The 25,512-nt window shown below is 37.8% G+C and overlaps 1 protein-coding gene and 1 pseudogene across 3 annotated transcripts in view; both read right to left on the reverse strand.

Annotated features, from left to right (window-relative positions):
- Positions 1-25,512, reverse strand: part of PRKAA1 (protein kinase AMP-activated catalytic subunit alpha 1) — a 44,176-nt gene that overhangs the window by 15,838 nt on the left and 2,826 nt on the right. For 2 of the 3 annotated variants that reach the window (XM_068535280.1, XM_068535281.1), the window contains 2 exons: positions 2,211-2,352; positions 426-519 (listed from right to left, as the gene is read on the reverse strand). In XM_068535280.1, coding sequence (XP_068391381.1) covers positions 426-519; positions 2,211-2,352 — 236 coding nt within the window. The remainder of the gene's footprint in view (positions 1-425; positions 520-2,210; positions 2,353-25,512) is intronic. The other variant, XM_068535282.1, reaches the window with a different exon arrangement.
- Positions 14,519-14,908, reverse strand: LOC137759257 (non-histone chromosomal protein HMG-14 pseudogene; annotated as a pseudogene).

Consider the following 25,512-nt stretch of genomic DNA (forward strand, 5'->3'; position numbering starts at 1 on the left):
CGCGTGTCACAACTACAGAAGCCCATGCACCTAGAACCCATGCTCCGCAACAAAAGGAGCCACCGCAATGAGAAGCCCACGCACCACAACGAAGGGTAGACCCCGTTCACCGCAACTAGAGAAAGCCCACGCGCAGCAATGAAGACCCAATGCAGCCAAAAATAAATAAATAAATAAAATAAATTTTTAAAAAAATAAATAAATAAACTGTGAGTCTTGGTTTCCATATCTGTGTAAGTAGGCTAAGGAGATAATCTTTAAGATCTTTCTTAGCTCTAAATAGTCCATGATTCTAGGCAAATACATGACTAAGGGAGCTGGTTATTAAATAGACCTCTTAACAGAATTGCTTTCTGATATTTTGATGCTAGTAAGGGATCAGGGGAATTACAAAACATATACAGGATTAAAACAGAACTGCTTACCCTTCCATTTTTACAGATATAATCAAATAGCTCTCCTCCTGAGACATATTCCATCACCATGAAAATATCAGATGGTGTACTGATGACCTGGTACCTGGTGAGAGAAAACATTATCTACCGGTATTAAAACATGTATATTCATTCATTCAATAAATGTTTACTAAGCACCTATAATACACCAGGCACTGTGCTAGACGCTGGGAAAACTGTAGGGAACAAAACAAATTATCTGCTCTCATGGAGTTTATTTTCCAGAAGCCAGGAAACAGACACTAAATAAAAAACAGTATCTCAGGTGGTGGAACATGCTATGAAGAGAATCAAAGCAAAACTAAGGGAAATCTTTCATACAGGGTATTCAAGGAAGGCCTCTCTGATAAAGTAACATTTAAGCAGAGCATAATGGAAATCAGGGAACAAACTACGCCAATATCTAGGAAGAAGGTGAACCAGGCAGAGGGAACAGCAAGTGCAAAGGCCCCCAGGGGGAAACCTGCCTGGCGCATTTGAGCAATGGTAGGAAGGCTAGAGCAGAGTGACCTAGGAGCGAGAAACAGGATGTGGGGTCAAAGAGGTAACTGGACAGCAGAGGACACAGAACCTTAAAAGCCATGATGAGGCTTTGGCTTTTACTCTATGGGAGAAAGAAAGCTATTGAAGGTTTTAAGCAAAGCAGTCACATGATCTGGCCAAGTAAAAGGGTAACTTTAATTGATGGCAGCAATGTGAAGAACTGACTGGGCAGTAGGGTGGAAGCAGGTGGCTACTGCAGTAGTCCATGAGAAAGATGAAGGGGGCCCACACTGGGTTGATGATAATGAAGGAACTAGAATGAGATCTTAAATATATTTTTGAAGGAAGAGATGGAATGGAGGTTGGGAAGTGAGAGAAATAGGAAAGTTAAGGATAGTTCCTAAGTTTCTGCCCTGAGGAACTGATATTAACTGAGATGGTGAAAAGACCAGGAAGACCAGGCACGGGAGGGTAATAAAGGGTTCAGTTTGGGCCGTGTCGAGTTTCACATGCCTCATGGTCACCCAAATGGAGATGTAAAATAGGCAGTGTGCATATTCAGGGAACAGGTTTCAAAGCAGGAGATGTATATTAAGGGTTGTCAGCATAAGGATGGTATTTAAAACCATGGCACCTCAACAAATGAGAAGAGGTGAGAGTGAAACATATTTTGAGTCACCAGTTCAATACAAAAGCCTAAATGGTTTTAATTTATAGCCTGCATAATAAAGCTGAGTATTAAATAAGTTAACTGTAGATCCTACAATTGTCAGCTGTAAAACAACAGTAATATTACTGCCTTTTGAAATTTGGATTCCTGAAATTCTGTTATTTGGATTTGGATTTGGATTCCTGAAAATCTATTATTTGTTATTTGTTTTATCAGATATAAGCAGTGTGGGGGAGTGGAGACCCTACTGCATTGTCTCTAGTGAGGCTAGCTGATATCATCTGGAAATTTGGAGGGCAGGAGTTTTTACTAGCAAATCATTGTTGGTTCTACAGCAGTAGGGGCACTGAAACTTATCTATCAGAAGGGCATCAGTCCTGAGAATGAGAAAGATAACATCTGATCATCACAAGGGCAAAATGTGAACTTAGGCTTAAGTGACCGTGAATGGGGTTAGATAAATACATGAACAGGAAGAAATTTTAAAACCCTCAGGAACAGACCAAAGCAATGTCACTCATCTTTCTCACTTGTCAGATTAAGAAGGTTAACAAAAATGATGCAAAAATGATATGACTATATTTAATATAATCAGATCTTACAGTTTAATTATATGAGGATGCCTGAAAAGCTTGAGGTTCTGAATTTCTCTGCGGATTTTTCCTACTACATCAAGGCTTCGAATCTTCTGTCGATTGAGTATCTTCACAGCAACTTTATGCCCAGTCAACTCATGTTTGCCAACTGTAGGAGAAATAATTTTAATAAATTAGTGCCAGGTTTGATTAATAACATATTTAGAACTATTTGAAGAGTAATAATCTTAGCATTCTCCAAAAGTACTTGAGCAGTTCCAAGTTCCTTTTTTCTTTTTTAATTTTTACTGGTGTATAGCTGCTTTACAATGTTGTGCTAGTTTCTGCTGTACATTAAAGTGAATCAGCTATAGGTATACATATATCCCCTGTTTTCTGCATTTCCTTCCCATTTAGGTCACCACAAAACACTGAGTACTATTCCCTATGCTATACAGTAGGTTCTCATCAGTTATCTGTTTTATACATAGTAGTGAACATATGCCAAGTTCCTTTCAATTCTGCCTGATTTACCCCTGAACGTTTAGATGTTTAAAGCTGGAAGGCTAAGGGAGAGAGAAAGAAAGAAACTTCTTTTTGCTCTCTACCTTTTTGTACTTTTATATTCTCTTAATTTACTTTTCATTTTTTAAACTATCATACATACAAATTGAACTTTTTTCTTTTGGTGTGCAGTTCTATAGATTTTAAGACATGTAGAAGTTGGTGTAATCACCATTATAATCAGATACAGAACAGCTGAATCATACCAAAAACCACCCTCATGTTAGACACACTTTCTCTATAATCTCTTGAACCTTTACAATTTTGGTTCATGAGCATGTAGTTTCTGTTTTTAAAAATAAGAAAAACATTTTAAGTGATTACCCTTCAATTTTGAATGCTATACCCAGATAATCAATGGTTATAATACAATTTAGACATTTTTTAACAGAGACAAAGTCTCCAAAAATTTAGCTTCTATTCACGCTTTCTTAAGGACCTAGTGGAGAATTAATATTCCATCAAAATCAGGAAAGAAACCAAGATGGTAAGAGGGCAGACAGCAGAAGCAAGAAGAACTACAATTCTGCAGCCCGTGGAAGGAAAACCACATTCACAGGAAGACAGACAAAATGAAAAGGCAGAGGGCTTGGTACAAGACGAAAAAACAAGATAAAACCCCCCAGAAAAACAATAAAGTGGAGATAGACAACTTTCCAGAAAAAGAATTCAGAATAATGATAGTGAAGATGATCCAGGACCTAGGAAAAAAAACGGAGGCAAAGATCGAGAAGATGCAAGAAATGTTTAACAAAGATCTAGAAGAATTAAAGAACAAACACCTAGAAGAATTAAAGAACAAACAAAAAGAGATGAACAATACAATAACTGAAATGAAAAATACACTAGAAGGAATCAATAGCAGAATAACTGAGGCAGAAGAACAGATAAGTGACCTGGAAGACAGAATGGTGGAATTCACTGCCGAGGAACAGAATACAGAAAAAAGAATGAAAAGAAAAGAAGACAGCCTAAGAGACCTCTGGGACAACATTAAACACAACAACATTTGCATTATAGGGGTCCCAGAAGGAGAAGAAACAGAGAAAGGACCCAAGAAAATATTTGAAGAAATTATAGTCGAAAACTTCCCTAACATAGAAAAGGAAATAGCCACCCAAGTCCAGGAAGCGCAGAGAGTCCCAGGTAGGATAAACTGAAGGAGAAACACGCCGAGACAAACAGTAATCAAATTGACAAAAATTAAAGACAAAGAAAAATTACTGAAAGCAAAAAGGGAAAAACGACAAATAACATACAAGGGAACTCCCATAAGGTCAACGGCTGATTTCTCAGCAGAAACTCTAAAAGCCAGAAGCGAGTGGCATGATATATTTAAACTGATGAAAGGGAAGAACCTACAACCAACATTACTCTACCCCGCAAGGATCTCATTCAGATTTGACGGAGAAATCAAAAGCTTTACAGACAAGCAAAAGCTAAGAGAATTTAGCACCATGAAACCAGCTCTACAACAAACACTAAAGGAACTTCTCTAAGTGGGAAACACAAGAGAAGAAAAGGACCTACAAAAACAAACCCATAACAATTAAGAAAATGGTAATGGGAACATACATATCGATAATTACCTTAAACGTGAATGGAATAAATGCTCCAACCAAAAGACACAGGCTCACTGAATGGATACAAAAATAAGACCCACAGCTTCCCTGGTGGTGCAGTGGTTAAGAATCCACCTGCCAACGCAGGGGACACGGGTTCGAGCCTTGGTCCAGGAAGATCCCACATGCCACAGAGCAACTAAGCCCGTGCGCCACAACTACTGAGCCTGCGCTCTAGAGCCCGAGTGTCATGACTACTGAAGCCCGTGTGCCTAGAGCCCGTGCTCTGCAACAAGAGAAGCCACTGCAATGAGAAGACCATGCACGGCAACGAACAGTAGCCCCCGCTCACCACAACTAGAGAAAGCCCACATGTAGCAACGAAGACCCAATGCAGCCAAAAATATATAAATAAAATAAATAAATTTAAAAAACAAAAAAAACCAAGACCCATATATATGCTGTCTACAAAAGACCCACTTCAAACCTAGGGACATGTAGAGACTGAAAGTGAGGGGATGGAAAAACATATTCCATGCAAATGAAAATGAAAAGAAAGCTGGAGTAGCAATACTCATATGATATAAAATGGACTTTAAAACAAAGAATGTTACAAGAGACAAGGAATGACACTACATAATGATCAAGGGATCAATCCAAGAAGAAGATATAACAATTATCCATATATATGCACCCAACATAGGAACGCCTCAATACATAAGGCAACTGCTAACAGCTATAAAACAGGAAATTAACAGTAACACAGTAATAGTAGGGGATTTTAACACCTCACTTACACCAATGGACAGATCATCCAGACAGAAAATTAATAAGGAAACACAAGCTTTAAATGACACAATAGACCAGATAGATTTAATTGATATTTATAGGACATTCCATCCAAAAACAGCAGATTACACTTTCTTCTCAAGTGCACACAGAACATTCTCCAGGATAGATCACATCTTGGGTCAGAAATCAATCCTTGGTAAATTTAAGAAAACTGAAATCATATCAAGCATCTTTTCCGACCACAACACTATGAGATTAGAAATCAATTACAGGGAAAAAAATGTAAAAAACACAAACACATGGAGGCTAAACAATACGTTACTAAATAACCAAGAGATCACTGAAGAAATCAAAGAGGAAATCAGAAAATACCTAGAGACAAATTGCAATGAAAACACGATGATCCAAAACCTATGGGATGCAGCAAAAGCAGTTCTAAGAGGGAAGTTTATAGCAATACAAGCCTACCACAAGAAACAAGAAAAATCTCAAATAAACCATCTAACCTTACACCTAAAGGAACTAGAGAAAGAAGAACAAACAAAACCCAAAGTTAGTAGAAGGAAAGAAATCATAAAGATCAGAGCAGAAATAAGTGAAACAGAAACAAAGAAAACAATAGCAAAGATCAATAAAACTAAAAGCTGGTTCTTTGAGAAGATAAACAAAATTGATAAACCATTAGCCAGGCTCATCAAGAAAAAGAGGGAGAGGACTCAGATCAATAAAATTAGAAATGAAAAAGGAGAAGTTACAACGGACACTGCAGAAATACAAAGCATCATAAGAGACTACTACAAACAACTCTGTGCCAATAAAATAGACAACCTGGATGAAATAGACAAATTCTTAGAAAGGTATAACATTCCAAGACTGAACCAGGACGAAATAGAAACTATGAACAGACCAATCACAAGTAATGAAATTGAAACTGTGGTTAAAAATCTTCCAACAAACAAAAGTCCAGGACCAGATGGCTTCACAGGTGAATTCTATCAAACATTTAGAGAAGAGCTAACACCCATCCTTCTCAAACTCTTCCAAAAAATTGCAGAGGAAGGAAAACTCCCAAAGTCCTTCTATGAGGCCACCATCACCATGATACCAGAAGCAGACAAAGATACTACAAAAAGAGACAATTACAGACCAATATCACTGATGAACATAGATGCAAAAATCCTCAACAAAATACTAGCAAACAGAATCCAACAGTACATTAAAAGGATCATACACCATGATCAAGTGGGATTTATCCCATGGATGCAAGGATTCTTCAAGATACGCAAATCAATCAATGTGATACACCATATTAACAAACTGAAGAAGAAAAACCAAATGATCATCTCAATAGATGCAGAAAAAGATTTTGACAAAATTCAACACCATTTAGGATAAAAACTCTCCAGAAAGTGGGCATAGAGGGAACCTACCTCAACATAATAAAGGCCATATACGACAAACCCATAGCAAACATCATTCTCAATGGTGAAAAACTGAAAGCATTTCCTCTAAGATCAGGAACAAGACAAGGATGTCCACTCTCACCGCTATTATTCAACATAGTTTTGGAAGTCCTAGCCATGGCAATCAGAGAAGAAAAAGAAATAAAAGGAATACAAATTGGAAAAGAAGTAAAACTGTCACTGTTTGCAGATGACATGATACTATTATACATAGAGAATGCTAAAGACTCTACCAGAAAACTACTAGAGCTAATCAATGAATTTGGTAAAGTAGCAGGATACAAAATTAATGCACAGAAATCTCTTGCATTCCTATACACTAACAACGAAAGATCAGAAAGAGAAATTAAGAAAACACTCCCATTTACCATTGCAACAAAAAAGAATAAAATACCTAGGAATCAACCTACCTTAGGAGACAAAAGACCTGTATGCAGAAAACTATAAGACACTGATGAAAGAAATCAAAGACAACACAAACAGATGGAGAGATATACCACATTTTTGGACTGGAAGAATCAATATTGTGAAAATGACTATACTACCCAAAGCAATCTACAGATTCAATGCAATCCTATCAAATTACCAGTGGCATTTATCACAGAACTAGAACAAGAAATCTTAAAATTGGTATGGAGACACAAAAGACCCTGAATAGCCAAAGAAATCTTGAGAAAGAAAAATGGAGCTGGAACAAGCAGACTCCCTGACTTCAGACTATACTACAAAGCTACAGTAATCAAGACAATATGGTACTGGCACAAAAACAGAAATATAGATCAATGGAACAGGATAGAAAGCCCAGAGATAAACCCATGCACATATGGTCAACTAATCTATGACAAAGGAGAAAAGGATATACAATGGAGAAAAGACAGTCTCTTGAATAAGTGGTGCTGGGAAAACTGGACAGCTACATGTAAAAGAATGAAATTAGAACACTCCCTAACACCATACACAAAAATAAACTGAAAATGGATTAGAGACCTAAATGTAAGACCGGACACTATAAAACTCTTGGAGGACAACATAGGAAAAACAATCTTTGACATAAGTCACAGCAAGATCTTTTTTGATCCACCTCCTAGATTAATGGAAATAAAAACAAATATAAACAAATGGGACCTAATGAAACTTAAAAGCTTTTGCAAAGTAAAGGAAACTACAAACGATGAAGAGACAACCCTCAGAATGGGAGAAAATATTTGCAAATGGGGCTTCCCTGGTGGCGCAGTGGTTGAGAATCTGCCTGCCAATGCAGGGTACACGGGTTCGAGCCCTGGTCCGGGAAGATCCCACATGCCACGGAGCAACTAAGCCCATGCGCCACAACTACTGAGCCTGCGCTCTAGAGCCTGCGAGCCACAAATACCAAAGCCCGCGTGCCACAACTACTGAGCCCATGTGCCACAACTACTGAAGCCCGCGTGCCTAGAGCCTATGCTCCACAACAAGGAAAGCCACTGCAATAAGAAGCCCGCACATTTCAGTGAAGAGTAGCCCCCACTCAACGCAGTTCGAGAAAGCTTGCGCGCAGCAACAAAGACCCAACACAGCTATAAATAAATAAATAAATAGGCAGAAGACCTAAATAGACATTTCTCCAAAGAAGACATACAGATGGCCAAGAAGCACATGAAAAGCTGCTCAACACCACTAATTATTAGAGAAATGCAAATCAAAACTACAGTGAGGTATCACCTCACACCACTTAGAATGGGCATCATCAGAAAATCTACAAACAACAAATGCTGGAGAGGGTGTGGAGAAAAGGGAACCCTCTTGCACTGTTGGTGGGAATGTAAATTGATACAGCCACTATGGAGAACAGTAGGGATGTTCCTTAAAAAACTAAAAATAGAATTACCATATGACCCAGCAATCCCACTACTGGGCATATACCCAGAGAAAACCAAAATTCAAAAAGACAGATGCACCCCAATATTCATTGCAGCACTATTTACAACAGCCAGGTCATGGAAGCAACCTAAATGCCCATCGACAGACGAATGGATAAAGAAGATGTGGCACATATATACAATGGAATACTACTCAGCCATAAAAAGGAATGAAATTGGGTCATTTGTAGAGATGTGGATGGATCTAGAGACAGTCTTACACAGTGAAGTAAGTCAGAAAGAGAAAAACAAACATCGTATATTAACGCATATATGTGGAACTTAGAAAAATGGTACAGATGAACCAGTTTGCAGGGCAGAAATTGAGACAGATGTTGAGAACAAATGTATGAACACCAAGGGGGGAAAGTGGTGGGGAGGGGGTGGTGTGATGAATTGGGAGATTGGGATTGACATAGATACACTAATATGTATAAAATAGATAACTAATAAGAACCTGCTGTATAAAAAATAAAATAAAATTCAAAAATTCAAAAAAAAATTAAAAATAAAAAAATTTTTCTTTAAATAATAAATAAATAAAAAGAAACCAAGATGGTATTCAGTAAGAAGGGATCCAATGTAGGAGAAAAAGAAGAGAATCCCCAATAAGGTAATGAAGCAAAGTCCTAGGTAACAGCTGTGTAGAAGGCTGGAAGGCAACAAATCCAGACAGAAATGTTGCAGAGGAGCTAGGACGGTTATTTCTAGGGAGAAAAAAGGATAGACAGATAAATTATCTTACAGGTTTGAAAGTACGAAATGTTACATTGAGAAAGATCTTACAAAAGCATTTGAAGATGTGGAGAATTTAGCCTTAGGTTAGAAGAAAACTAAGCAAATGAAAAAATGAGGTAAATTAATAACTCCAGGAAAAATGAAAAGTTCTATAAGTAAATATAGTCATAGTATTGGCTTAGCAGATAGTTTTTACACAGTCACAATTATGAAAACACCAAATATGGATTTTTTTTAAAGTATGACATAATTATATTAGGAGAATGAGGGTGTAGAGGAAAAGGTACAAAAGAACTAAAATCTTTGACATGGAGGTTATTATGCTTAGTGAAGTAAGCCAGACACACAGCCTCCTCAGCAAGTGGTGTTGGGAAAGCCAGACAGCCTCATGTAAATCAATGAAGTTCAAACACTCCCTCACACCATACACAAAAGTAAACTCTAAATGGCTTAAAGACTTAAATATAAGACATAATACCATAAAACTCCCTAGCAAAGAACATAGGCAAAATATTCTTTGACATAAATCATAGCAATATTTTCTTAGATCAGCCCAAAGCAAAAGAAATAAAAGCAAAAATAAACAAATGGGACCTAATCAAACTTATACACTTTTGCACAGCAAAGGAAACCATAAACAAAACAAAAAGACAACCTATGCACTGGGAGAAAATATCTGCAAATGATGAGACCAATAAGGGCTTAATTTCCAAAATACACAAACAGCTCTCTCAATATCAAAAATATAAACAAGCCAATCAAACAATGGCAGAAGACCTAAATAGAAATTTCTCCAAAGAAGACACAGATGGCCAATAGGCACATGAAAAGATGTTCAACATCTCTAATTGTTAGAGTAATGCAAATCAAAACTGCAATGAGGTGTCACCTCACACCGGTCAGAATGGCCATCATCAAAACATCTACAAGTAATAAATTCAGGAGAGGGTGTGGAGAAAAGGGAACCCTCCTACACTGTTGGTGGGACTGTAGATCAGTGCAGCCACCATGGAAAACATAAGGGTCCTAAAACAACTAAAAATAGAACTACCATATGATCCAGCAATCCCACTCCTAGGCATGTATCCAGAGAAGATGAAAACTCTAATTCAAAAAGATACATGCAGACTTCCCTGGTGGCACAGGGGTTAAGAATCCGCCTGCCAATGCAGGGGACACAGGTTCGAGCACTGGTCCGGGAAGATCCCACATGCTGCAGAGCAGCTAAGCCCATGCACCACAACTACTGAAGCCCGCATGCCTAGAGCCCGTGAGCCACAACAAGAGAAGCCACTGCAATGAGAAGCCTGTGCACCACAATGAAGAACAGCCCCCACTCGCTGCAACTAGAGAAAGCCCACACACAGCAACAAAGACCCAATGCAGCCAAAAATAAATAAATAAATTTATTTTTTTTAAAAAAAGCATAAGAGGAGAAAGGCAAGGACAATAGCCAAGACATGGAAGCAAGCTAAGTGTCCATCAACAGATGAATGGATAAAGAAGATGTGATACACACACACACACACACACACACACACACACACAAGAATATTACTCAGCCATAAAAAAGAATGAAATAATGCCATTTGCAGCAACATGGATGGACTTAGAGATTATCATATTGAATGAAGTCTTAGAGATTATCATATTGAATGAAGTCAGACAAAGAAAGACAAATATTATACGATATCACTTGTATGTGGAATCGAAAAATAATAATAAAAATGAACTTTTTTACAAAACAGAAACAGATTCACAGACATAGAAAACAAACTTATGGTTACCCAAGGGGAAAGGGTGGGAAGGGATAAATTAGGAGTATGGGATTAACAGATACCACTATATATAAAATAGATAAACAATAAGGATTTACTGTACAGCACAGGGAACTATACTCAATAGCTTATAATAACTTACAATGGAAAAGAATCCGAAAAAGAACATAATATGTATATATATCCACAACACTTTGCTATATGCCTAAAACTAACACAGTATTGTAAATCAACTATACTTCAATAAAATTTTTTTTAAAAAATTTAATAAAATAAAACTAGTGAATATAACAAAAAAGAAACAAACTCACAGATAAAGAGAACAAACCAGTGGTTACCAGTGAGGAGAGGGAATTGGGTAAGGGCAAGATAGGGATAGGGGATAAAGAGGTACAAACTACTATGTATAAAATAAATAAGCTACAAGGATATGTTGTACAGCACAGGGAATATGACCAATATTTTATAATATCTATAAATGAAGTAAAATCTATAAAAATTTTGAATCACTATGTTGTACATTGGAAACTAATATAATACTGTAAATCAACTATACCTCAATATAAAAATAAAATAACTTAAGAAAGAACTAAAATCCTCATCAACCATAATAAGAATTTAACAAAAAGTCTGTCAACAAGAATTAAGATAACTTTTATGCATGCATTATCAATTAGAAATGTGGAAGTTTAAAAAAAAAACCAGATAGGGCTTCCCTGGTGGCACAGTGGTTAAGAATCCACCTGCCAATGCAGGGGACACAGGGTCAAGACCTCGTCTAGGAAGATCCCACATGCCGTGGAGCAACTAAGCCCGTGCACCACAACTACTGAGCCTGTGCTCTACTGCCCGCGAGCCACAACTACTGAGCCCACGTGCTACAACTACTGAAGCCTGCATGCCTAGAGCCCGTGCTCTGCAACAAGAGAAGCCACCGCACTGCAATGAAGAGTAGCCCCCGCTCGCCGCAACTAGAGAAAGGCCGTGCGCAGCAATGAAGACCCAATGCAGCCAAAAATAAAATGAATAAAATAAATTTTAAAAAAATAAAATAAAATAAATAAAAAATAAAAAAAATTTTTTTAAAGATAAATACAAGAAGAAACAGCTAAGAGTTGAAAGTGGGGGTAGGAAATTCTGTTTTATAAATAGACCTCTTAGCACTATTTGACATTTTAAAATATACATGTATTACTTTTCAAAAAAATTTTTTTTCAATTTTTAAATAAGTGATTTAGAGTTTTAGTTTTTCAGGAAGAAAATGTTCTCTTCTAAATTAGAACACAGTTTGTAAGACCAATATCAAAGAGCTTTCCCTGGCAATCTTCATAATTACCAGCTGAAAATCAAGGATAATGATAACAAGAAATCCCTTATGGGCTGAATTGTGTCTCCCCCCAAATTTGTATGTTGAAGTCCTAATCCCTAGTACCTCAGAATGTGATAGATAGTATTTGGAAATAAGGCCTTTAAAGAGATGACTAAGTTAAAATGAAACAGTTGGGGTACGTCCTGATCCAACCTGACAAGTGTGCCTTTAGGAGGAAATATGGATACACAGAGAAAGAGCAGAGGTACACACAGGAAACCATGTGAGGACAGTGAGAGAAGGCAGCCATCTGCACGCTAAGGAGAGAGGCCTCAGAAGAAACCAAACCTTGATCTCAGACTTTTAGCCTCTAGACTGTGAGAAAATAAATTTCTGTTGTCAAAGCCATTCGGTCTGCAATATTTTTGTTATGGCAGATTAATACAATATTTTTTACTATTTCCAAATTGAAAGCTCAGCATTGATATTTTAAACTCCTTGTATTTAAAACATTATTTTAAACAAAGAATTTTTCTCATTATTCCAATCTAGATAGACTTTCCTGCTTGATCTGGGACTTGGGATGGAGCCGAGCCTGACCATCCTTTAAAACCCCCAAGGATTAGGAACCACTGCAGGTTTTTAATCACGGGAGCAATGAGATTATTATTTTTTCTAAAAGAAAAAAAAAAAAGCATTGTTTGCTCCTCACTGAATATGTGCTCTTGACGATTTAACAATAAGAAGTTTAGAATTTTAGAACTAAAGAGAACCTTACAGATCAGCAGGTCCAATGGTTTTCAACAATTTAACATTTTTTCCCCCACCAAGCTAACCAAGACAATGAGTGAAGGGATCTTCTGCCCCATGAAACCCCCTGCAATTGAGAGGGGTGGAACAGGGGATGGGGTGGTTCCTCATTATTTTGAATTTTTTAAGCATTTGCTACTTTGCTTAAATATTTTAGTTAATAATACTAAATTTAAGGTTAGGTTACACAGATATTTCACAATGGAAGAAAAAGTCTTTGTTAAATAAGACTCAAAGAAAAGTGTTCAAATCAGAGTCCTAACTCAGTCCCTTTCAAGAATGTAATTTACCACCTAAGTTCACCTTCCATTTTGTCCAGATCCTTTCTTTTTTTTTTTCATAAAAAAAAATTGAGATTTTACTGGTTGTTTTGAGGATCAGCACAGACATTTAAATTGCATACAATTCTTTTTTTTTTTCTTGGCTGTGTTGGATCTTTGCTGCTGGGCGCGGGCTTTCTCTAGTTGCGGCAAGCGGGGGCTACTCTTCGTTGCAGTGCACAGGCGTCTCACTGCGGTGGCTTCTCTTGTTGCGGAGCACAGGCTCTAGGTGTGCAGGCTCCAGTAGTTGTGGCACATGGGCTCAGCAGTTGTGGCTCACGGCCTCTAGAGCGCAGGCTAAGTAGTTGTGGTGCACGGGATTAGCTGCTCCAAGGCACATGGGATCTTCCCGGACCAGGGCTTGAACCTGTGTCCCCTGCATTGGCAGGCAGATTCTTAACCACTGTGCCACTAGGGAAGTTCCTAAATTGTATACAATTCTTAACATACGTACCAAAAATCTAAAAAATCATGTAGTTGTGATTCTTTTCTGAACAGTTATTCCAGTGACTTTCCAGCTTAAAATTTGGAGGCAAATTTTCCTTGACAGGATATCAAGTACCAATATCTTCAAATACTGATATGCTGTTACATTGTAACACATAATTCACAATTTAATATCATATACACTACATACTCAAATTGTCAGTCGTTCACAGCACATTAACAAAGTTGCGAGAAGAACTGGACTACCACAACCAAAGACGTTACAGAGTACACAAAATTCTGACCAGAAGAGCCAAGATCAAGGAGTGAATGGTTTGCTTTAGGAAACAATTCAACCAAAAACAACATGGGAAAAGAAGTAATTTAAAGTGTTTAAGACATTAAATGCACAACTGACTCCAAACTGCCATTTAGTATGCTTTGTATTATAGGATATAAAAGCTACCCCTCATCTATGGAATGTTAAGCTGACACCTAAGATAATCAAAGCCTTCCATATTCAATATCCCACTATTTTCTGGTTGTACCAAAAAATAAACAACCAGCAAATGATTTCACCTCTTAAAAAAAAAACGCATTTACACTTAAAAAATGGGATAAGGTGGGATCCCCTCCTTTTAAAAAATGTTTCTAGAGCTACTAAAACACTTGCATTTACAAAATAGTTGATAAAAATATTCCTCTGGATTGTACAAGAAGGGAGACAGGGACCACTGATAGGACCGGATGTGTGATATTAATCAGAGTTGCTTCTTTCTCTCTTGCTTCATCAGAGGCTGGGCTCTTCTCATTTTTAGTTTCTCTGTTTTCTGCAGGTAAGTCTTCTTTAGTCTCTTGGTTAGCCACTTCAGCCTGTTTTCCCTTTGCTCCCCTTTTCCCTTCTGTCTGCACTTTTTTGGCTAAAGATTTATCTTTTCCTGCTGCCTTTTTTGGCTTCGTTTCCACTTTTGCGGGAGCCGGTTTAGCTGACAACCTCACCGATCTCCTCTCGGGCTCCTCCTTGGCTGCCCTGTCCTTGGCGGAGCTGACCTTCCTCTTGGGCATTGTGGCGGCGGGGCGGGCGTGTGCCGGGTGCCTGTGGGCCGCGGCGCGCCGAGAGCCTTCGCGAAGCTGGGCTGCCTGGCCACTGCCGCTCTTCGCGCCGCCCGAGCTGCTGGGACCCGCCCAGATCCTTTCTTAACCTTCACAATACCCCCACAATACAAATCTTCCCAGCAAATGAGCGAATGTTCAACTGCAACATAGTCTAACCCGAAGGATTATCAGGGAATCATAAAGTAAAAGTGCCATTTTTTAAAAACATCTTTGGAGTATAATGCTTTACAATGGTGTGTTAGTTTCTGCTGTATAACAAGTGAATCAGCTATATGTATATACATATATCCCCATATCTCCTCCCTCTTGAGATTCCCTCCCACCCTCCCTATCCCACCCCTCTAGGCGGTCACAAAGCACCAAGCTGATCTCCCTGTGCTATGCGGTTGCCTCCCACTAGCTATCTATTTTACATTTGTTAGTGTATGTATGTCCATGCCACTCTCTCACTTTGTCCCAGCTTACCCTCCCCCCTTCCCATGTCCTCAAGTCCATTCTCTATGACTGCGTCTTTATTCCTGTCCTGCCCCTAGGTTCTTCAGAACCATTTTTTTTCTTATATTCCATATATATGTGTTAGCATACAGTATTTTTCTCTTTCTGACTTAATTCACTCTGTATGACAGACTCTAGGTCCACCCACCTCACTACAAATAACTCAATTTCGTTTCTTTTTATGGCTGAGTAATATTCCATTATATATATGTGCCACTTCTTCTTTATCCATTCATCTGTCAATGGACACTTAGGTTGCTTCCATATCCTGGCTACTGTAAATAGTGCTGCAATGAACATTGTGGTACATGACTCGTTTTGCATTATGGTTTTCTCCGGGTATATGCCCAGTAGTGGGACTGCTGGGTCATATGGTAGTTCTCTTTTTCGTTTTTTAAGGAACCTCCGTACTGTTCTCCATAGTGGCTGCATCAATTAACGTTCCCACCAACAGTGCAAGAGGGTTCCCTTTTCTCCACACCCTCTCCAGCATTTACTGTTTGTAGATTTTCTGATGATGGCCATTCTGACCGGTGTGAGGTGATACCTCATTGCAGTTTTGATTTGCATTTCTCTAATGATTAGTGACGTTGAGCATCCTTTCATGTGTTTGTTGGCAAACTGTGAAACACAAAAGACCCCGAATAGCCAAAGCAATCTTGAGAAAGAAAAACGGAGCTGGAGGAATCAGGCTCCCTGACTTCAGACTATACTACAAAGCTACAGTAATCCAGACAGTATGGTACTGGCACAAAAACAGAAATATAGATCAATGGAACAGGATAGAAAGCCCAGATATAAACCCACACACATATGGTCACCTTATCTTTGATAAAGGAGGCAAGAATATACAGTGGAGAAGAGACAGCCTCTTCAATAAGTGGTGCTGGGAAAACTGGACAGCTACATGTAAAAGAATGAAATTAGAACACTCCCTAACACCATATACAAAAATAAACTCAAAATGGATTAAAGACCTAAATGTAAAAAAAAAAAATCCTAAATATAAGGCCAGACACTTTAAATCTCTTAGAGGAAAACATAAGCAGAACACTCTATGACATAAATCACAGCAAGATCCTTTTTGACCCACCTCCTAGAGAAAGGGAAATAAAAACAAAAATAAACAAATGGGACCTAATGAAAAGCTTAAAAGCTTTTGCCCAGCAAAGGAAACCATAAACAAGACGAAAAGACAACCCTCAGAATGGGAGAAAATATTTGCAAACGAAGCAACTGACAAAGGATTAATCTCCAAAAAGTGCCATTTTTAAACTACTACAATGTAAAGGGAATCTCTAACTTCTCTTGTAAGTACCATTTGTATAGTTCAACTAATCTCAAAACCATCCATGGCTGGCCAATAGGCACATGAAAAGATGCTCAACATTGCTAATCATCAGAGAAATACAAATCAAAACCACAATGAGATATCACATCACATCTGTCAGAATGGCTATCATCAAAAAGTCTACAAATAACAAATGTTGGCAAGGATGTGGAGAAAGGGGAACCCTTGTACACTGCTGGTGGGAATGCAAATTGGTGCAGCCACTATGGAAAATAGTATGGAGGTTCCTCAGAAAACTAAAAGTAGAACTACCATATGATCCAGCAATCCCACTCCTGGGGTATATATCTGAAGAAAACAAAAACACTAATTCGAAAAGATACATGCACCCCAATGTTCATATATATATATATATATATATATATATATCTCCAAATACACACAATGGAATATTACTCAGCCATAAAAAAGAATGACATTTTGCCATTTACAACAACATGGATGCACCTGGAGGGTATTCTGCTATGAAATAAGTCAGACAGAAAGACAAATACTGTATATCATCACTTATACATGGAATCTAAAAAATAAAACAAACTAGTGAATATAACAAAACAGAAACAGACTCACAGATATAGAGAACAAACTAGTGGTTACCAGTGGGGAGAGGGAAGTGGGGAGGGGCAAGACAGAGGTAGGGGATGAAGAGGTACAAACTGTGTATCAATATGAAATAAATAATCTACAAGGATATATTGTACAGCACAGGGAATATAGCTAACATTTTATATTAACTTTAAATGGAGTATAAATCTATAAAAATTTTGAATTACTGTTGTATACCTGAAATGAATATAATACTGTAAATCAACTATACCTCAATTAAAAAAAAAAAAAAAAGAACCATTCATAGCTAAGAAATTATAGAAGCTTCCTGAAAGATGGCACGGTAACAGAATACACTGGATATATTTCCATCAAAACATCATTAAAATATGTATGAAATCAGTGAGGAAGAAAAACCTATAGTCACAGCTGAAATGAACTGTAGAGATCAAGCACATTCTAATTTCTGATAAGGTTTTCTCCAGTCTCCAGTACCAATCAGATGTGATTAAGTGGAGTCAACTTGACTGTTAAACCCAAATTCAGGAAGTATCTTCTTTCTGAGACCTAATTTATTGATACCGAGTAAGTACTCATCTCATCTGTCCCAACTACCCCCCCCCAAAACTCCAAGCATGGCTTGGTAGGAACCTTTTCCCATTAACTGCACAACCGAAACAGAACTGGGAAACAGCAACAATACCAGTTAATATTGGCAGAATCCATTTGGGTCTAAACTCCAATTCATCACCCAATTCACCAACTGGTTGATGAAACTCCAATTCATTGACCACTCTCCTCTTATACCATACTCTGCTTAACTTATTTTCAACCCCAATTAACTTTAAGAAACAATCAGGGCTTATCTGAAACTCTTGATGTACACTCTGTCATTAAATAAGGACCTGGGATAGGAGATTCAAAGCTTTCTCTCAAATTCATTCATTTGGCCATATATATGGAGCCCCTTCTATACGCCAGTTAACGCTGCCAGGGAAAGTACCAATGGAAAGCAGTCTGGGTCCCTGGGACCTTCCTGGCCTCTGAAGAGGACCAAAGTAACCGTAAGGTAAGAAACACCAAAACGAGTACAAAAGAATTAAACAAGCAAACAAAAAGAATGGACATTAATAATGCTCACTTGAGAAATATGTGAATGTTTTAGGAAAATCATTAACTATTTCATGGTGATAAGAAAATAAAGAAGTTATGAAATAAGAGAGTGCAAGACAAACTACAACAGAACAACTAAAATCATTTAGAAAGCAGTAAGTTGCAGCAGATATGTGACAGAAAATTTTATGGAGCACATACCAAAAAGTTAGGAAGAAATTAGCAAGAGTAGGAGGGAAGGTGATAGACAAGGCATAGGGAATCAAGTAAAATTCAACTCATGAGTAATAAGGAGTAGAATATCATTCCACCTATAAATAACAGACGTCCCCCCAAAGAAAACTAAAGGCAGAATAAACAGAATGAAATCAATCACAAGATAATCAAGGTATAGCTCAACTTTTTTCTAAAACTTGAGCATTTCATCAAATTATAAATTAATTAGAAGTATAGAGGCATAACTTCTTCACTTTTGAAACAGTGGAAGAAATCACAAAAGTGTGATCGCATAAATATTCAAACAAAAATTAAGACAATGTCAGGGAGGGGGAAGGTGTCATGACAACAACTGTAAAGATATCATTCAAATTCTCACACGTACACAGACATTCCAAACTAAGTCAGTAGGCAGAGTACATGATCAGTTTGGGTTTTTTTGTTTTTGTTTTAATATTTATTTATTTATTTGGTTGCACTGGGTCTTAGTTGTGGCAGGCAGGCTCCTTAGTTGCAGCATGCAAACTCCCAGTTGCTGCATGCATGTGGGATCTAGTTCCCTGACCAGGGATAGAACCCAGGCCCCCTGCGTTGGGAGTGCGGAGTCTTAACCACTGCACCACCAGGGAAGTCCCAACAGTTTGGTTCTTTTAATGGAATGTTAGTATAATAATTCCTTTTTCATGGCTGTGTAAACCAACAGTACATTTTAGGGCAATAAAAGGGCAATTAATGTCCTAGAATAGCATTAAGGGTGCTATTTCATTTTTTTTTAAATTTGTTGTTCCTCTACTTGTAATTTAACTTAGAATTAAGTAAATGAAAAAATGTGCATAAATATGTTTATTACAGTGTCTTATGTAAGAACAAATACTGCAATTAACCTAAATGACCAATTTCAGAGAACGGTTTAATATATTGTCATTCCAACATAACAGACTCTCATAGAAAAACTACATGAAGAGCTCTCATAAACATGAAGAGAACAAACAAAAATTGTATATGTATTCTACATTTTCCAGCTATACAAAAATATTTACATAAAAATGATAATGTACCATAATTAAAAGTTATTCTACACTGATCTTTTTTTCAATTTTTACTTACTTTTTAATATTCTTTTCAATTAAGAAAAATTTCAAAGAGAAGGAAAAAACAATGATAGGTATTAACAGATTCATCTTTTTCAGGAGTAGGGCTAAGCACCCAATTCCACTTCCACATGAGAAGGCAACCTGCGTACAGAGCATGGGCTTTGCCATCACAAAGACCTGGGTTTTGGTCCTGCATGAAGGTATTTACTAAATGTTTGACTTGAACAAGTTAAATTACTTCAACCTTCTATTCAAAATCAGAATACCACATACTCCATAAGGGTGACATGAAGTAGGCTTTGTAAAGCACTTTCCATAGTGACCGGCACAGTTAAGTGCTCAATAAAGCAAAGGATGGCTATTGCTATTTAGGGTTATTTGTTTTCCATTGCTCCCAAACCTGTCCCCCATTCCTAGCTAATCAGTCCTAAATTTTCTGTTTTAATCCTATATAGCCAATCTTATCTCAGCTCTTTGATTTGTCCCTTTTATCCACTTAGATCCAGGTATATAATAAGTACTAAATAAATAATAGTTGTAATTTCTATGCATCTAGTTTCCATCCCTGTAAGCTTCAATTTCACTAACCTGCTCCATCCTCCTCCATCCCATCAATACCAGAGATTTCTAGCTTCCAAAGTTCAACCCATTTCCTAACTTTGGTTAATTTTCAACATAATATTGCTAGACATATATATATACATAGTGCCAAGTCCTTGACAGGGATTTCACCTACTACACAAAAACTATAGAAACACTTATTCTGTCATAGAAGAGCACAGAGGTGAAAACAGGTTCATTTGACTTAAGTTGAAATCAGATTTTTTTAAATGACTACTACTTTTTAAAATATAAATCTAGTTGATTTATAATTAAGGTATACAACTCACTAGTTAATATTCATGACATACCCACTTTGTACCCAAACATACTGACTCTAACTCTCAACAACCCTGGAAGACTAGTATTATTAGCAACACTTTACAAGTAACTGAGGCACAGGAAGATGAAATAACTTGCCCAAAGTTACACAGCTAGTGACTGACAAAGCAAAAATACAAAGCCAGATCTGTCTCAAAAACTTGTGCTTTTTCCAAAAAGGGTAAGTGAAACGTGATATTTTTAAAAAGATAATCCTCAAAAGAATATTACATAGTATAATAATACTAAATATCCTTTTAATAAAACATAAATAGTAGAAGTTGAACATATAAGCAGAACCCTTAATTTACAGTCTTATAGTTTTGAAAAGAATAATAGACTGAATTCCCCGTACTAATAAGACTTATTCTAAAAATTCATTCATATATTTAAGAAATAGTTATTGAGCACCTGCACCTACTATGTGCCAGACACTGCTACTATGACCTTTTTCTTGTATAAGAAAAATAAATCCAGTCTAATAAAAACCTGCTTCCTATTGATTTCAATGTTTTAAAACAAGATATCAAAGAAGACATTTTATTCATTCTATTAAACCAGTTTAAAAGTTACTCAGAAAGTACAATTGATCCTTGAACAACATGGGTTTGAACTGCAAGAGTCCATTTATACTAGGATTTCTTTCAGTAAATAAACATTCAGCCTCCCTATCCCCGTATGCAGAACCTGAGGGAATGGAGGGCCGACTGTACTATGTCACTTAATATAAGGGACTTGAGCATCCACAGATATTGGTATCCTCAGGGACTCCTGGAACCAATCCCTCACAGATACTGAGGGATGACTGCATCATAAGGGAGAAATTAAGAACATAAAACTAAAAGCACATAGGGATTTCCCTGGCGGTCCAGTGGTTAGTACTCAGGGCTTTCACTGCCAGGCCCTGGGTTCAGGCCCTGGGTTCATGCCCTGGTCAGGGAACTAAGATCCCGCAAGCTGTGCACCATGGCCAAATAAATAAATAAATAAAAGCACATAAACTGTAATGGCAAGTGCAGTGGGTTGAAAAGTGTCCCCCTCCCCACAAACTCACATCTACTATAACCACAGAATGGGATCTTATTTGGAAATAGGGTCTTTGGGGGTGTACTTAGTTAAGGATCTCAGGATGAAATCATCCTAGATGTAGGGTGGGCTCTATGTCTAATGACTGGTGTCCTTATAAGAAAAGGAGAGAACACAGGCACACACACACAAATGGGGCCATGTGAAGATGAGCAGAGAATGGAGTTTTGCTACCACAAGCCAAGGAACACCAGGAGCCACCAGAAGCTGGAAGAGGCAAGAAACAGATTCTCCCCTAAAGCCTTCAGAGGGAGTGTAACCCTACTAAACCCTTGATTTCGGACTTATGGCCTCCAGAACTCCAAAACAATTTTCTGTTGTTTTAAGCCACCCAGTTTGTGGTACTTTGTTACTGCAGCCCTAGGAAACTGATAGGTTTATGATATTCAACATTAAAATCAACAAGTTAACAAAAGTAATCTTTTTTGAAAACAGGTTTTCTAAACTGAACTACACATGTCCAAGAATTCTTTTTTTTTTAAATAAATTTATTTATTTTTGGCTGCGTTGGGTCTTCATTGCTGTGCGCAGGCTTTCTCTAGTTGCGGCGAGCGGGGGCTACTCTTCATTGCAGTGCGTGGGCTTCTCATTGTGGTGGCTTCTCTTGTTGCAGAGTACGGGCTCTAGGCGCGTGGGCTTCAGTAGTTGTGGCTCACAGGCTCAGTAGTTGTGGCTCACAGGCTCTAGAGCGCAGGCTCAGTAGTTGTGGCACACGGGCTTTGTTGCTCCGCGGCATGTGGGATCTTCCCGGACCAGGGATTGAACCCATGTCCCCTGCATTGGCAGGCGGATTCCTTTTTTTTTTTTTAATAAATTTATTTATTTTATTTATTTATTTTTGGCTGTGTTGGGTCTTTGTTGCTGCACATGGGCTTTCTCTAGTTGCGGCGAGCAGGGGCTACTCTTCATTGCAGTGAGCGAGCTTCTCATTGCGGTGCACGTGTTGCGGAGCACGGGCTCTAGGCGCATGGGCTTCAGTAGTTGCAGCACACAGGCTCAGTAGTTGTGGCTCGCAGGCTCTAGAGCACAGGCTCAGTAGTTGTGGAGCATGGGCTTAGTTGCTCGGCAGGCAGATTCTTAACCACTGTGCCACCAGGGAAGTCCCATCCAAGAATTCTTAAATGGAACACAGTGATGACGGGGAACCAAGCAAATGTTCACCTTGTATGAGCATCAGTTACTCCCTATGCCCTCACACAGTGACATCCATGGGAGTTACTTCTTGCTCCCAGGCTATTATGTTCCAGCTCCTAGGGTTTTCTGCTTTTTGAAGTTGTGTCTCATCCTTCACAGCCTATCAGGAGTCAACTCACAGCCTCCTGTCCAATGTTCTAATTTCAGGATTCTAAGTTTCTATGGGCTAGAAAAAAATCATAAAACTAAAATTATTAGAATAGACTTTCTAAAGTATGCTCTACAAAACACTAGGACTGGAGACTCTCCACAGAAAAAGAGTTCATAATCAAGGAGTCTGGGAAAGGATGTCTGCTCTCCCTTTTGGAAACTCATTATACATATTAACACAGTAATGGCTCTAAAGAGCCCTGCCATAAAGAAACCTATCAAACGTTTAACCTGGTATTTCCCAGTCTTAACTGGATACAGGTTTTTCCCTCCAAAGTTTTAAAATATGTCCCAACACTGATGACTCTAAGTATTTTCTCTTTCAGAGTAGGCAGTATCTCTTATTATTTTTCTCCCTTTTTCTTCCCAGCAAAATCTTACTAATTTAAGGCCATAAGATAATATGTCATGTTTTCCTTACTTGTAGGAACACAGATATCTGCCTTGAACCCAACTGCCAATATACTTCAGCATTAGAATTTCAGTAGCATAATATTTTTGAAAATATAGTTACCTTATTATAGCTTAGGAAACACATTATCACATTCGATCCTCACGATAAACCTAGGATGCAGGTAATATGAGGCTCTGGGAGATTAATTTGTTGAAGTAAAGCTATTAACTGATCAAGTTGGAACAGGTCTTCTAATTAGGAATATTCCAAGTCTTGCACCTCTCTGCTCTACCCCACCATCAAAGTGCAGTGGGAAGGGAAAAAAAGCCTTGGCACAATATCAAAACCTGAACTGTTTTCTCAAAAGTAGGCTAAAGATCCTCCAGTGACTTAACTCAGTTGCAGCCAAATTAACTGCTGCTCCGTAAGTCAATCAGTGCAGTAAATGGACTTTGTCAGGAGTATGCGTTACTAAGATATTTCTCCCCTTTTCCAAAGCTCAAAACGTGACTCTTCAGACTGTCACTGTTTTACAGTAATGTTAAGATGTTGCTTTTGAGTGAAATGGAAGACAGGTATTTCTGCCATGGAAGACTTGAGTCATTCACAGCAAAGGTTACCAGAACTCACAATGTCTCCCGCACAACAACAGCAGCAGATGAGTCAACTAAATATTAGTTAACAACCCGTTATCGCTTTCTAAAGGGAACTTTGTCTAACTGTAGAACAGTGTAACAGATGCTCTTCTAATCAGATATGTAATCCTGAAGTAAAACAAGATCATACTTTGAAAGAGAGAATTTTAAATACTGATAAAGAGATGCCACAAAGATGGAAATATTCACTAAAGATATTCTAATCACCCAACCATTTCATTCTCACTCTAAAATTGAAAAAAATAAAAATCTCACTGCTAAAAGTAGCAGGGAAATAACTTAATCCTAGAGAGGGATGAATTTTAAAAGCTATAGGTGGAAATGTGAGAAAGGTACCTTTTCTTAACCAAACATTTCAGGCATCCCAAAAGGCAAACCAAATACCCATGTTCCACCCAACAGCAGCTTAAGCAGTAAAACATTACAGGTGCAACTGAAGCCCAGTCTGACTCCTCCCAGATTCCTTTCTCCTTTCTCTCTCCCTAGAGGTTACCACTATCTTGAATGTGGTGTTTGTCTTTCCCACAGGTATGAAGCCATAAATGATACAGTAACAATGTTTTTCATACGGTTATTTTACAAATTTAATTTTATATATTCTTTTGAATACATAATACCTGCACTACACAATTCAAAACTATAAAAAGATATACAGTGACATGTCCCCCTGCTACCTAGTTCCCCTCCCCTGAACAACTAATGTAACAGTTTCGTGTGTATCTTTAAAGAGACACTCTATACATATGCAAGTAGTTACACTTACTTTAATTTGTCCCTGCTCTTTATACACAAATGGTAGGAATACTATATACTTTGTTCTACTATCCCCTTATTTTTTCTAACAGTAATGCATGAGTGTTTTTGCATGTTTTAAAATTTTATATGAATAACATGACTGTATATATTCTTCAACTTCTTGTTTTTGTGGCCTGACCTTATACACTTGAAATTCACCCATGCTGATATATATAGCTCTAATTCACATATCGATTTTTTACTTAAAGAAGCTTTTAAGTAACTTCTTTGATTCATTAGAAGAGTCACCTATTTATCTGAAATTGCAGTTTTATATAGAAATACTCACCAAATTAATAAATCCATTGTATGTATAAACAACTCATTTGCCAAAGGCTACCCACCCTACTAAAGAGGCATCTTCTTTTGGAAAACTAACAAAAACTGTCATTTAAATTTACTGCAATAGTAACATGACTCTGTTCATCCATGCTTTTATAATTGTTCTACCTGGGAGGAAAGGAGAGTAGACACCACAAGGGAGTGGAGACTAACACCCTGACAACCGGAGGGGGTGGGCGGGGAAGTATCTTGGAAATAAT

The sequence above is a fragment of the Eschrichtius robustus genome, chromosome 2 (assembly GCF_028021215.1).
Source record: "Eschrichtius robustus isolate mEscRob2 chromosome 2, mEscRob2.pri, whole genome shotgun sequence".
NCBI lineage: Eukaryota > Metazoa > Chordata > Mammalia > Artiodactyla > Eschrichtiidae > Eschrichtius > Eschrichtius robustus.